At 40.5% G+C, this 15,530-nt stretch overlaps 1 protein-coding gene across 8 annotated transcripts in view; it reads left to right on the forward strand.

Moving 5' to 3' along the window:
- Crppa (CDP-L-ribitol pyrophosphorylase A) overlaps window positions 1-15,530 on the forward strand; it is a 308,929-nt gene that overhangs the window by 34,294 nt on the left and 259,105 nt on the right. For 7 of the 8 annotated variants that reach the window (XM_011243910.2, XM_011243909.3, XM_011243907.3 and 4 more), the window contains exon 3: window positions 11,421-11,570. The exons of the other annotated variant lie outside the window; for it this stretch is intronic. In XM_011243910.2, coding sequence (XP_011242212.1) covers window positions 11,421-11,570 — 150 coding nt within the window. The remainder of the gene's footprint in view (window positions 1-11,420; window positions 11,571-15,530) is intronic. 8 annotated transcript variants of the gene reach the window in all.

A 15,530-nucleotide genomic window follows, 5' to 3' on the forward strand; every position in this document is an offset into this window, starting at 1 on the left:
GGCATTCCCCTGTACTGGGGCATATACAGTTTGCGTGTCCAATGGGCCTCTTTCCAGTGATGGCCGACTAGGCCATCTTTTGATACATATGCAGCTAGAGTCAAGAGCTCCGGTTACTGGTTAGTTCATAATGTTGTTCCACCTATAGGGTTGCAGATCCCTTTAGCTCCTTGGGTATTTTCTCTAGCTCCTCCATTGGGAGCCCTGTGATCCATCCATTAGCTGACTGTGAGCATCCACTTCTGTGTTTGCTAGGCCCCGGCATAGTCTAACAAGAGACAGCTACATCTGGGTCCTTTCGATAAAATCTTGCTAGTGTATGCAATGGTGTCAGCGTTTGGATGCTGATTATGGGGTGGATCCCTGGATATGGCAGTCTCTACATGGTCCATCCTTTCGTCTCACCTCCAAACTTTGTCTCTGTAACTCCTTCCATGGATGTTATGTTCCCAATTCTGAGGAGGAGCATAGTGTCCACACTTCAGTCTTCATTCTTCTTGAGTTTCATGTGTTTAGCAAATTGGATCTTATATCTTGGGTATCCTAGGTTTTGGGCTAATATCCACTTATCAGTGAGTACACATTGTGTGAGATCATTTGTGAATGTGTTACCTCACTCAGGTCCTCCAGGTCCATCCATTTGGCTAGGAATTTCATAAATTCATTCTTTTTAATAGCTGAGTAGTACTCCATTGTGTAAATGTACCACGTTTTCTCTATCCATTCCCCTGTTGAGGGGGATCTGGGTTCTTTCCAGCTTCTGGCTATTATAAATAAGGCTGCTATGAACATAGTGGAGCATGTGTCCTTCTTACCAGTTGGGGCATCTTCTGGATATATGCCCAGGAAAGGTATTGCGGGATCCTCTGGTAGTACTATGTCCAATTTTCTGAGGAACCACCAGACTGATTTCCAGAGTGGTTGTACAAGCCTGCAATCCCACCAAAAATGGAAGAGTGTTCCTCTTTCTCCACATCCTCGCCAGCATCTGCTGTCACCTGAATTTTTGACCTTAGCCATTCTGACTGGTGTGAGGTGGAATCTCAGGGTTGTTTTGATTTGCATTTCCCTGATGATTAAGGATGTTGAACATTTTTTCAGGTGCTTCTCTGCCTTTTGGTATTCCTCAGGTGAGAATTCTTTGTTCAGTTATGAGCCCCATTTTTTAATGGCGTTATTTGATTTTCTGAATTCCACCTTCTTGAGTTCTTTATATATGTTGTATATTAGTCCCCTATCTGATTTAGGATAGGTAAAGATCCTTTCCCAAACTGTTGGTGGTCTTTTTGTCTTATTGACATTGTCTTTTGCCTTGCAGAAGCTTTGCAGTTTAATGAGGTCCCATTTGTAAATTCTCGATCTTACAGCACAAGCCATTGCTGTTCTATTCAGGAATTTTTCCCCTGTGCCCATATCTTCAAGGCTTTTCCCCACTTTCTCCTCTATAAGTTTCAGTGTCTCTGGTTATATGTGAAGTTCCTTGATCCACTTAGATTTGACCTTAGTACAAGGAGATAGGAATGGATTTATTCGCATTCTTCTACATGATAACAACCAGTTGTGCCAGCACCATTTGTTGAAAATGCTGTCTTTCTTCCACTGGATGGTTTTAGCTCCCTTGTCGAAGATCAAGTCACCATAGGTGTGTGGGTTCATTTCTGGGTCTTCAATTCTATTCCATTGGTCTACTTGTCTGTCACTATACCAGTACCATGCAGTTTTTATCACAATTGCTCTGTAGTAAAGCTTTAGATCAGGCATGGTGATTCCACCAGAGGATCTTTTATCCTTGAGAAGAGTTTTTGCTATCCGAGGTTTTTTGTTATTCCAGATGAATTTGCAGATTGCTCTTTTTAATTCGTTGAAGAATTGAGTTGGAATTTTGATGGGGATTACTTTGAATCTGTAGATTCCTTTTGGCAAGATAACCATTTTTACAATGTTGATCCTGCCAATCCATGAGCAAGGGAGATCTTTCCATCTTCTGAGATCTTCTTTAATTTCTTTCTTCAGAGACTTGAAGTTCTTATCATACAGATCTTTCACTTCCTTAGTTAGAGTCACGCCAAGATATTTTATATTATTTGTGACTATTGAAAAGGGTGTTGTTTCCCCAATTTCTTTCTCAGCCTGTTCATTCTTTGTGTAGAGAAAGGCCATTGATTTGTTTGAGTTAATTTTATATCCAGCTACTTTACCGAAGCTGTTTATCAGGTTTAGGAGTTCTCTGGTGGAATTTTTAGGGTCACTTATATATACTATCATATCATCTGCAAAAAGTGATATTTTGACTTCATCTTTTCCAATTTGTATCTCCTTGATCTCCTTTTGTTGTCGAATTGCTCTGGCTACGACTTCAAGTACTATGTTGAAGAGGTAGGGAGAAAGTGGGCAGCCTTGTCTAGTCCCTGATTTTAGTGGGATTGCTTCCAGCTTCTCATCATTTACTTTGATGTTGGCTACTGGTTTGCTGTAGATTGATTTTATCATGTTTAGGTATGGGCCTTGAATTCCTGATCTTTCCAAGACTTTTATCATGAATGGGTGTTGGATCTTGTCAAATGCTTTCTCTGCATCTAAGGAGATGATCATGTGGTTTTTGTCTTTGAGTTTGTTTATATAATGAATTACTTTGATGGATTTCCGTATATTAAACCATCCCTGCATCCCTGGAATAAAACCTACTTGGTCAGGATGGATGATTGCTTTAATGTGTTCTTGGATTCGGTTTTCGAGAATTTTATTGAGTATTTTTGCATCGATATTCGTAAGGGAAATTGTTCTGAAGTTCTTTATCTTTGTTGGATCTTTCTGTGTTTTAGGTATCAGAGTAATTGTGGCTTCATAGAATGAGTAGGGTAGAGTACCTTCTACTTCTATTTTATGGAATAGTTTGTGCAGAACTGGAATTAGATCTTCTTTGAAGGTCTGATAGAACTCTGCACTAAACCCATCTGGTCCTGGGCTTTTTTTGGCTGGGAGACTATTAATGACTGCTTCTCTTTCTTTAGGGGATACGGGACTGTTCAGATTGTTAACTTGATCCTGATTTAACGTTGGTACCTGGTATCTGTCTAGAAATTTGTCCATTTCGTCCAGGTTTTCCAGTTTTCTTGAGTATAGCCTTTTGTAGAAGGATCTGGTGGTGTTTTGGATTTCTTCAGGATCTGTTGTTATGTCTCCCTTTTCATTTCTGATTTTGTTAATTAGGATGCTGTCCCTGTGCCCTTTAGTGAGTCTAGCTAAGGGTTTATCTATCTTGTTGATTTTCTCAAAGAACCAACTCCTCCTTTGGTTAATTCTTTGAATAGTTCTTCTTGTTTCCACTTGGTTGATTTCGCCCCTGAGTTTGATTATTTCCTGCCATCTACTCCTCTTGGGTGAATTTGCTTCCTTTTTTTCTAAAGCATTTAGATGTGTTGTCAAGCTGCTAGTGTGTGCTCTCTCTAGTTTCTTCTTGGAGGCACTCAGAGCTATGAGTTTCCCTCTTAGAAATGCTTTGGTTGTGTCCCATAGGTTTGGGTATGTTGTGGCTTCATTTTCATTAAACTGTAAAAAGTTTTTATTTTCTTTCTTTATTCCTTCCTTGACCAAGGTATCATTGAGAAGAGTGTTGTTCAGTTTCCACATGAATGTTGGCTGTCCATTATTTATGTTGTTATTGAAGATCAGCCTTAGTCCTTGGTGGTCTGATAGGATACATGGGACAATTTCAATATTTTTGTATCTGTTGAGGCCTGTTTTGTGACCAAATATATGATCATTTTGGAGAAGGTCCCGTGAGGTGCTGAGAAGAAGGTATATCCTTTTGTTTTAGGATAAAATGTTCTGTAGATATCTGTCAGGTCCATTTGTTTCATAACTTCTGTTAGTTTCACTGTGTCCCTGTTTAGTTTCTGTTTCCACGATCTGTTTATTGAAGAAAGTGGTGTGTTGAAGTCTCCCACTATTATTGTGTGAGGTGCAATGTGTTCTTTGAGCTTTACTAAAGCTTCTTTAATGAATGTGGCTGCCCTTGCATTTGGAGCATAGATATTCAGAATTGAGAGTTTTTCTTGGAGGATTTTACCTTTGATGAGTATGAAGTGTCCCTCCTTGTCTTTTTTGATAATTTTGGGTTGGAATTCAATTTTATTAGATATTAGAATGGCTACTCCAGCTTGTTTCTTCAGACCATTTGCTTGGAAATTTGTTTTCCAGCCTTTCATTCTGAGGTAGTGTCTGTCTTTTTCTCTGAGATGGGTTTCCTGTAAGCAGCAGAATGTTGGGTCCTGTTTGTGTAGCCAGTCTGTTAGTCTATGTCTTTTTATTGGGGAATTGAGTCCATTGATACTAAGAGATATTAAGGAAAAGTAATTGTTGCTTCCTTTTATTTTTGTTGTTAGAGTTGGCATTCTGTTCTTGTGGCTGTCTTCTTTTAGTTTTGTTGAGGGATTACTTTCTTGCTTTTTCTAGGGCGTGATTTCCGTCTTTGTATTTGTTTTTTTCTGTTATTACACTTTGACGGGCTGGATTCGAGGAAAGATTATGTGTGAATTTGGTTTTGTCGTGGAATACTTTGATTTCTCCATCTATGGTAATTGAGAGTTTGGCCGGGTATAGTAGCCTGGGATGGCATTTGTGTTCTCTTAGTGTCTGTATAACATCTGTCCAGGCTCTTCTGGTTTTCATACTCTCTGGTGAAAAATCTGGTGTAATTCTGATAGGCCTTCCTTTATATGTTACTTGACCTTTCTCCCTTACTGCTTTTAATATTCTATCTTTATTTAGTGCATTTGTTGTTCTGATTATTATGTGTTGGGAGGAATTTCTTTTCTGGTTCAGTCTATTTGGAGTTCTGTAGGCTTCTTGTATGTTCATGGGCATCTCCTTCTTTAGGTTTGGGCAGTTTTCCTCTATAATTTTGTTGAAGATATTTGCTGGCCCTTTAAGTTGAAAAGCTTCATTCTCATCTATTCCTATTATCTGTAGGTTTGGTCTTCTCATTGTGTCCTGGATTTCCTGGATGTTTTGAGTAAGGATCTTTTTGCATTGTTGTGCCCATGTTCTCTATGGAATCTTCTGCACCTGAGGTTCTCTCTTCCATTTCTTGTATTCTGTTGCTGATGCTCACATTTATGGTTTCAGATTTCTTTCCTAGGGTTTCTATCTCCAGCATTTCCTCACTTTGGGTTTTCTTTATTGTGTCTACTTCTCTTTTTATGTCTTAGATGGTTTTATTCAATTCCATCACCTGTTTGGTCGTGTTTTCTTGCAATTCTTTAAGGACTTTTAGTGTTTCCTCTTTAAGGTCTTCTACCTGTTTAGCTGTGTTCTCCTGTATTTCTTTAAGTAAGTTATTAAAGTCCTTCTTGATGTCCTCTACCATCATCATGAGATATGCTTTTAAATCCAGGTCTTGCTTTTCGGGTGTTTTGGGGTTCCCAGGACTAGCTGGGGTGGGAGTGTTGCATTTTGATGATGGTGAGTGGTCTTGATTTCTGTTAGGATTCTTACATTTGCCTTTCGCCATCTGGTAATCTCTGGAGTTAGTTGTTATAGTTGTCTATGTTTAGAGATTGTTCCTCTGGTGACTCTGTTAGCCTCTATCAGCAGACCTGGGAGAATAGATCTCTCCTTAGTTTCAGTGGTCTCAGTATTCTCTGCAGGCAAGCTCTCTTCTTGCAGGGAAGGTGCCCAGATATCTAGTGTTCGAACCTGCCTCCTGGTAGAAGTTGTGTTCCACTCACCGGAGGTCTTAAGATCCTGTGAGGACCTTGGGGGTGTTCAGAAACTCCGTGCGCAAGGAACCTCGGTGCTGGAATGGACTGGAAGGGACTTGTGCCCCTGATCAGGCCAGGTTATCTGCTTCCCTAGTTAATGCAGTCTCAGGTCCTGTGCGATTGGATTTGAGCAGACGTTGTGTTCCACTCACCAGAGGTCTTAGGATCCCATGAGGAATCCTGTGTGGGTCATTGCAGGTGTCCGGAGACTCTGCGGGCAAGGCACCCTGGTGCTGGACTGGACCAGAAGCTCCATGCCTCTTAAGAACCTATATTTTGCTATTGTTGGTTGGCAAATAAAATAATGCTTATATGGCTTTAAACACTTTTTAAGACTTTCATTTCCTTGTTGATATGCCTAATTGATGTGACTTTATTGAAGGTATTTGTCTTAGTTACCATTTCTATTGCTGTGACAGAACACCATGACCAAAGAGCAAGTTAGAGAGGAAAGGATTTATTTGGTTCACAGTTACTATTTATCACTGAAGGAAGTCATGGCAGAAACCCAAGCATATCAAGAACTTGGAGGCAGGCTTATGCAGAGGCCATTGAAGAGTGCTGCTTACTGGCTTGCTTCCTGTGGCTTGCTCAGACTGCTCTGTTAAAAAGACTCAGGACCTAGGGCTATTTTCCTCCTCCTTCTAAGTGAGATTCAAGCATCCTTACTTGTGCCTTCTTTCTTGTTTAGCTTTTTTTGGGTCTGTGGAGTGTAGCATGGGTATCCTGTACTTTATGGCTACTGTCCACTTATAAGTGATTACATACCATGCATATCCTTTTGGGACTGGGTTACCTCACTCAGGATGATAATCTCGAGCTTCATCCATTTGCCTGCAAAATTCATGATGCCTTTGTTCTTAATAGCTAAATAGTATTCCATTGTGTAGCTGTACCACATTTTCTTCATTCATTCTTCAGTTGACAGACATCTAGGTGGTTATCAGTTTCTAGATGTTATGATTGAAGCTGCTATGAACATGGTAGGCCTGGGTTCTGTAAGAAAGCAGGCTGAGCAAGTCAGTAAGCAGCACCTATCCATGGCTGCTCATCAGCTTCTGCCTCCATGTTCCTTCCCTGTTTGATTTCCTTCCCTGACTTCCTTCAAAGATGAAAAATGTAATGGAAATATAAGCCAAATAAATACTTTATTATGGTGTTTCATGATTGTAATAGTAACTGTAACTAGGACTGTTATTTTCTTAGCCTGGACTATATGGCCTAAAATATACATGTTAACAGAAGTCATTCTGCTATGACAACAAAGAGGCATTGTTGAGAACCTGCTGCCCTACCCTACATTGTTACATTACTATGTAAAGTGTTGGGTTTTTTAGACTGTGTCTTCTTTTGAGTGGTACCATTTTATAAGCAACTCTTGACTCCATCTTGAAAATGGTTGGTGACTCTGTGTATGGGTTGACACATGAATGGCTAACACCATTCATGCAGCACAGACTGATAGTTAACTTGTTACTGGGAGTGGAAAGGATCTTATTCACAAATGTATTGGGTAACGTGGGACATATGAGCATATTGATATAGTCAGGAAAAACATTCCTGAGAGTATAGAAGATACACCAGACAGAAAAGATGTTACAGTTCCCTCATTTGTACTCCATAAAGAGATGGAGACCTAGCCCTAGAGTTGTAATAGCCAGCTAATCTTTTATTTGACCACCCTATATGTACAGTAAGGGACCAATAGGCAGAGAAGCTGACTGCCTCAGGTGCTTTGCTTTGGCTTGGTCAAATGGTTTTGATGTGGTTCCACTCAAATTGCTGTCTGCCTGCCTTCTGTTCACTGGTCTACACTTGCTCTCCATCTGTCTGTGCAGTTTGTCTGCACCTAGTTCTTCCCTTTGGCCTCTGCTACTAGACTCCATAGCTCAACTCTGACTCTGCTCTGACTCTACACCATAAGTACAAATGCCTTTCAAGTCAGCTTACCGCCAAACTCCTTTATATATGTTTTAATTTCCTAGTATCTTTGAAGCTGCTTGCCTTTCATCTCCTTACATTCTGTGATCTACATAAATAGCTACATATATGCATGTATATTTGCCATGTGAGGTGTAGTTTGTGATGACCATTAATATTAGTTACTAACTAATATTAATTAAAATTGGATTCAAAGAACCCATGTTTGTCTATCAATACAGCTAGTGTATCTAGCAAATTAGACACCGGAGAGGGCATAGTTGGGTCCATATATGTTTCTGACCTAGTGTTCTTACAACAGAAATTTTCTCACCTGACTCTATCCTTCCGTGTTACAAACTGAAATCTACTGTTAGAATTATTAGCTCATTAGCTCTGTAGCCTTTTCTAGAAGGTGGAAGGAGAAAGGTGAACAAGCGTGTATCATTTCTAATTTTTGTTAGGGTTTTTTTGCATTATGGGCCACCATATTTATGTTCCCATCCACTGTCATCTCCTTATTTCTGCACACATTTATCTCTGTTCATGTTTTGTTTTAATTGCATTTCAATGGGTGGATTATGTATTTACTTTTCAACCAGTTAGTAAAAGAAGGGAGGACATTTCCACTTTTCCCTGGTGTTTTAAATTTGCTGGTTTCCTGCATAAGAATCACTGTTGGAGCTCATTTTGTTTAGACTGAAGAATATTGTATGTAGTCTGTAAAGTGAACTGAGTAGCAAAGTGTTTCTTTCCTTTTTGTTTTTTAATTTCTTCTTTTGAGCTGTTGGTTCTGCGGTTGTAGACTAGATTATTATTTTCCTTGCAGTGTGACTGTTCCCCCACTGTCTTCTGGCTCTCTTCCTTTCTCTTGGGGTAAAAACTGTGAGCTCCTGTGGACAGTCATGTTAATTCTTGCAACTCTCAACCCTCCCGTTTCTATTGGAAAAAGAAAGTAGCTGAAAACCTTGTTTCACTTCAGACATGATGCCCTTAGTTTCCTGAACACACTATCAAGGGGTGCTTTGAAACCTACATGTGTACCTGGGGGCAGTTTCTGTGGCTTCCCTGGTCCCTTCATGTGCCAGTCAGATGGTTATCTTTGGATACAATGCTTTATTAGAAATGGAATGTGTTCACAAATATGTGTTTCTGCTTCCAGATACTGACTGGTTCCTGCTGTCTACCTTACCAAAGAAATACCGTTTGCTTGTTTTAGGACTTGGCACTCGAATCTTTTGCACAGAAAGCTTCAAATGTGATTTTTCTCAGTGTGTTGACTCACACTGAGATGACCGGTTTGGTCTGGTTGGTTCTGGCTGCTTGGGTTCCTCCACACGCTGTCGACTGGTATCACTCCTGGTGGTTCAGCATCGTCCTTGGGGGCTGTTCAGCTCTATTTTTCTTAATGCCCGTGGCGTACTTACTTTGCAATCTGACCCACTTAAACACTGGCCTTTCTGCAGGGGTAGGTTTAAGACCAATGTTTGAAGTTTGTTTTGATCCTAGTGGGTGGGAGTTTCGCGAGCTGTGCTTCCTGCGTCTTCTGGTAAATAGCCTTAAACTTAGCCTTTTTAAAAAATTTATTTGGTCTATCGTAGATTCCAGTATCCTCTTAATCGCTCATTCTTATAATCTTCTTTTTTCTAAGAATGGACTTAGTCTGAATTTTTGTCTTGTCTGTCTGTCTGTCTTTGAGGGGAAGTTTAATAGAACTTTAATCTTAGACCCCTTCACTCCCTGTATAAAATTTTTGTGCTACTCTGGAGCTGTGGGTGAGATAGTGTCCATTTTCTTTTGGAGTGACACCTACTTCATTGTCCTGATACTTAAAGAGAGCCTTGAAGAATTGGACTGCCTTCCAGTCTGTCTTTTCCTAGTGTAGAAACTTTGCTCTTTCTGTGAGCAGTAGGATATCTGGGCCACATTTGCATGGTTTCAATGTCTGTACAAGGTGCCGAGGGAAACCACTGCCTCACTACATTCCCCTGTGCACTGGAACCAGGGCCCTGAGCTTTTGTTTGTATTGTTTTTTGTCATCTGCACCCCCATCTCTCCTTTCAGCTCTGTCCACCTGTCTTGGAGCTGCTGTTCCACTGAGCTGCAGGTGGAGTAGCAGGTCCCTGCTGAGGTGGCACATCCACTCTTTATTCCCAACCAAGATTCAGATTTTCTCAGTAAGTTTTTAGTCGGCTGTAGGCCCCTGGGATGACAGTTAGATGTGTTCAGTGGTTGCATTAAAAATACCCTTTATACCTTTCACTGTCTGCTTTATCCAGAGGAGTCTGAGACGCCTCTTGCCCTCCCAATTTGGATCTTTCATGTTCTCTCTTTGTTTTTTGTTTTCCTTTTTCATTATGACCTGGCATGGAATTCTAGTAGGCCTACAGGTAGCTTTAATGGAAATTTAATATTTTCCTTAAAAATTTGGGTGCCCATATCTGTTTTCTTTTTTACCCTCAACCCCTCATTGTAGGTCACATGAGCCCCTTCACCTCTGCCTAGGTCACGTTTACATTTGGGTCTAGGCTCCACGTTTGACTTGAGGAGCTGGAAACAGTGAGGCAGTTATAAACTGTCTCCTTGGCCCATGCATTAGCTCTGTTTGCAATCAACTCCCTGGCTTCCGTAAACTCTCCCTCAGCTCATTCTGATTAGATGACAGTCACTTCAGAGCACACTTGCGCTCTTGGTTTATTGCTCATGAGACAAGATGCTCACGTAACAATCCTGTGGAAGAAATGTCATGTTGGAGTAAAGATACAACGGGTTACTTGACTGCCATCTTTGGATGCTTCCTTTGAGGCTACTTCATTGAGGTAGCTGTCTGGTAAGGGCAGTCAAGAGCACATTGCCAGGGCAACCCTATTGAAAGTAAATGACAGATGGTCAGTCCTGAAGGAGTCATCCTTACCATGCAGTCACTCCGCAGCGGTCACTAAGACAGGGGTTCCACTGTAGAAATGGAAATGAGTAGATGCCTTGCCCAAGGAAGTGCCACACGGACGTTATATTCGAAAAGAACTGTTTGTAAAATTAATTAGAGCAAGACATAAATTCTTTCTTATTCAGGTTGTTTAGTCTTAAAGTGGGGATCCTGGGGAGTTCGTCTCTTTAATGATTCAATGTGTAAATTAAATTCCCTGAGAGCACTCTCATTTCTAAGCATTAATTTGAAACTCATTTCAATGGTTTCACAATGGTCTCTTTCTTTCCCTCCCATCTTCAGGGAAAACCCAATTGTCCTGTAACATTCCTTTCTAGAGTTTGACCTCAGTGACTTAGGATGGAAAGGATTTTTATTGCCTTTATTTATGTGTGTGTGTGATGTGTGAGGGGGCATGTGTCCCGGTATGCAAATGAAGGTCAGGGGACCACCTGTGGGAGTCATTTTCCTTCGTCTACCACTCGGGTCCTAGGGATCAAGCTCAGGTCTTCTGGCTTGATAGCAGGCACTTTAATTCCTCACTGACCCAGTTTAGCCTTCCTGATAGAAATAAAACTGAATGTACAATAAAGCAGTATTTCCATCTTAAAGTTGTCATTCTATGAAAGTGATTTTCAAAACTTTAGATGTGAACTGTGGGTTGAGCAAACACTTTTGTTTGCATGCTTTCTTGGGAGAGATTGTTGCAAGTATGAAGTCTGGTTTTGGAAGTGAGATGTTGAATTTAGGGTTTTCCTTCAAATGCCAAGTAGGTCAAGTAAATACGCATTTCCCCTTTGTTTGTCTTATAGGCAGCAGGAGCAATTCGACCTCTGGTGTCCACTGTCATCAGTCCCTCTGCTGATGGTCACTTAGACCACTCACTGGACCGTGCCAAGCATAGGGCAAGCGAAATGCCCCAGGCTTTTCTCTTTGATGTCATCTATGAAGCGTATCAGCAGGTGAGAATCTGGGCTTTCAAAAAGCTGCTAGTTCTGTCATGGTTTTAAAAACTGTGTCCACATTTGAATTTCTAGACAAACCTACATGCTGTGAGACTCAGCATGTAGTCCCGCTCTAGGCCAGTTTGTATTTCATCGGAGTAACAGGGGTACTCTGTTGGCTTAGAACAGCCTCTCGGGCAGTGCTTCTGCAGAATCCTTTCGGAATCTGCTTGGGGATGCTTGGGCTCTCCTCTTCCTTTGATGGGTCACGGAAAAGACTTCCTGGAGCAATGAATGTACAGGAATGCAGTGCAATGCTTGGAAGTCCATTAGAGGCTCCGAGCCTGGGGGCTTTGTTGGGGTTGGTCACATACATGTCCTCTGGCGAGCACTTACAGAAATTCCACAGTCTCCAGAGGAATGCAGAGGCTCAGTGTAAACAGTACTGTGCATTCAGACAGTCCAAGCACAGCAAATCTGCCAGAACAGGGCCTTCCCCAACACTGGCCCGCGCCTGTCTGACAAGCTTGTTGTATTGAGGAGAGTAGTTTTAGACTCAGTATGGTAAATCTTCTGGCACGGATACCTAGACAGCTTAAATAAATATTTAACTTAAAAAACTATAAAAAATATCACCCCACACATTGATACTAGAATGTGTGTTTCTTCTTTCATTTGGAAATCCTCTGTACTTACATGCTTTTACTGTAATTTGTTTACATATTGAATAAGTCATCATTGAGTATCATCAATTGGTCCACAAGAAACTTCTCAGTGAAGCACAATGCAGTAACTCTGATTGGCACTGGGTAATTAGTAAATGTGTTGAAAGAGATGGGCAGTTAGGGTGATAGGATAATGGTAACAAATACATTTATACTAAATATGCCAGATATAGTTAGGTTAGTGGTAATGGTTAATCACATACATACATTCAATTATCAATACTTGGCTCCAGTTAGTTTTAGAAAAAGATTATATAGAATTTTATTTTAATGAGAAACTCAGCCAGTTTTCTTTTCCTTAAAATAATTTGGAAAACAGGACATTACTTTGAGAGTTTTATTTTAATTATACTCATTATGCTATTGTGAACTTCTCCGAGTTGAGGTCACATATTCCGTTCTGTAGACTGGATAATGCTGAGCCACATTTTGCCACTGGCACATTTCTGAGGTTTCTGAAAGTGTTTATTAACTTTAATATATACCCTCCTATTTGTTGTAGTCTGAATCTGAGCTGTCTACTGCAGATTCATGGATTGACTGCTTGGTCCCAATGGTAGAAGGTGGTAGAAGCTTTGTAATGGAGGCTGGAAGAAGTGGGTCTTGCCTATTCTCTTTTGTTTTACTTTTTGGTTTTTGGGACAGGCTTTCATAGCCCAGTCTGACCAGGCTGGCCTTGGATCTCTGTGCTGGGGATATTAGCATGAATTCCCCCTGTCTGCCCCCACTCTTGTTCTGAACCCCTTTCTCTGGCTCTTTACCATTATGTTATGAGTGACTCTTTCTTTGATGTTAGGCTGTAACCTCTGGAATCATGAACATTTGCCCTTCTTCCTTTAAGTTATTTCTCTGAGGTATTTTGTTGCCATAGCAATGAAAAGCCCAAGACAGGCAACATAGTTTTGGCAAAACTATGGTAATTTAGATAGTATAGTATGAAATGCTAGTGTTTCAAATGGATTTGAAGGCAAAATTGGGAGAATTCTCCCAGTAGATTGTATCTCACATATGAAAGATGAGAAAGAGTCATGAGCTTAAAGATTTGTTCTGAGAGATAGGATATAGGCATCTTTATTTGAGATGGAAGTGGAGGTTTTGGGAGAATAGAATTAGAATCTTGCAAGTATGAGATTACTTCTAGATTTATGTGTTAGGCTGCGGGATTTGGGAAAAAGGCAAGATGGCCTGAGCCAAGAGGTCCCCATCCTTCTCTTCTGACCAGGAGTTCACATTTGCAAAAGCCAGCACAAAACAATGGACACCACCAGCAACTGGTTCTGGATTTCAGTGGGACTACTGGACCTAAGACACACATCCAGGTCTCTAAAATTATCAAATAAGGATATAACCTCACCATCATGTCACTGCTCCCTACCCCCTACTCCCTTCTAAGAAGCCCCTACTGCAGCCCAGCCTTGCGACTCTACTAAAACCTGCCCAAGAGCTGCCCCATTAAACCTGACTTTTTACTACAAATTCAACTCAATTTGATTTATGTCAGTGAGGAAGTCATTCAGTATGATTGAGTGCTAAGAAAGTCTAATGAATAGTAAACTGCTAAAAACATAGAATCTTTACTTCCTCATGGAATGACTGATGGGTTAATGAATAGTAGGATGAAGTTGAAAGCTCTTCCTTCATCTTATATCTCCCTCCTTTATTGCTTCAAAACTTGGGATCAGATCCTGACCCAACTATGCATGAAACTATTAGTCATTTATGACCGTGCATAGAAATCTTCCCTTCTGGGGATGAAGACTCCAAAATAGAAGAACTAAATAAAGTATTTTCACTGGATTTTCAACTTCCAGCTTTTACAATCTTCTCCTCCAGAATCCTGGAGTTAAGTCTGCAAGTCGTCAGTCATGTCCCCCAGCTTTTCACGGACAGGACAGTCTCTTAGGCAGACCATGTCATGTTGAGGAACAATCAAAGAATCAACGATCCCTTTTACTTTAAGCACAGCAGTATGGGAACAAAGCTGCCACTTGTTTTGGTACCACACTTTTGGTAGATAAGCATCCCACAAGCAGAAGCAGATTGGTTTCCTAAACATGGGCAGTTCATTAAGCACCAGTGGAAAGATGCTGTGGACTAGAGCTGGGATAATGATGAATTAGATCACAATTTGACAGAGACTGCTCGACTCCTGTGCAATGTAGAACTTATATTAACATCTGTATGTGCCAGCACTTACCATCTAGGGTTACCTGATTATGGTCAGTAGGAATGTCATCTACCAGGCGTGGATTGGAGAGGTTTCAGAAAGACTGAGGCTGAGACTTTTTATACCCTTTCAGAACCAGTACAGTGGTCATTGCTAGGACACTTGCAAGATATACAGTGTACACATGATTGATGGTATTGTGAAACTTCTATATGTTTCTCTGACTTATAGTGAATGCAGAGAAACATAGGTGGACTAATACTTCACTGCCTGCAAGAATGCCTTGCTTTCTTAGGAACTGAAAAGCACACAGTGTCCCAGGAGCCACAGACTCTAGCCTAAGAAACACTACGGTGCGTGCCTGTCAAGGCAGCTAGACCAGGTCTCCATAATTCCCTGCAAACATCACGTAGGACATGAACAAACTGGTTTTCCTGATTCTTGTCTGTTTTCTTTCTTTTTCGTTCTATGTATCTATCTATGTATCTATCTATGTATCTATCTATGTAGCTATCTATGTAGCTATGTATCTATGTATCTATCTATGTATCTATGTATCTATCTATCTATCTATCTATCTATCTATCATCTATTAAAAATCTATCTTATCATCTGTGTATCTATGTACTTTTCTATGTATCTATTTATGGATCTCTGTATCTATCTATCTTCCTATCATCTTCGTGCTTGAGTGCACATGTACATACATAAAATTTTCTTTTTTTTTTCTTTCAACATTACTCTTCTCTTTGTATCTAGACATAGTTTACTGGGGATCCCAAAAGTTGAATCCACTGTGTCCTAGGACTTTAGAAACAGAGAAAGACTTTAGTGTAGATGTTTAGCTAGACAGAGAGTTGTTGTCATATAGGTATTTAATACTTGGGATTTGACCACGATCATAAATGAATGAATGTAGAAAGAGTAGAAGAGAACAAAAGGCCAAGCCAAGGTTTTGATGCTGTAGAGGAATTGTTATTTCATATGGCTGTTTGTTCTTTCTAAAAATTACCAGATGTTCCATGCCTTAAATCTCCCGTTTTTATCTCTTACCGTCCTGGAGATGGGAAGTCTAAATCAAGGTGC

The sequence above is a fragment of the Mus musculus genome, chromosome 12 (genome assembly GCF_000001635.26).
Source record: "Mus musculus strain C57BL/6J chromosome 12, GRCm38.p6 C57BL/6J".
NCBI lineage: Eukaryota > Metazoa > Chordata > Mammalia > Rodentia > Muridae > Mus > Mus musculus.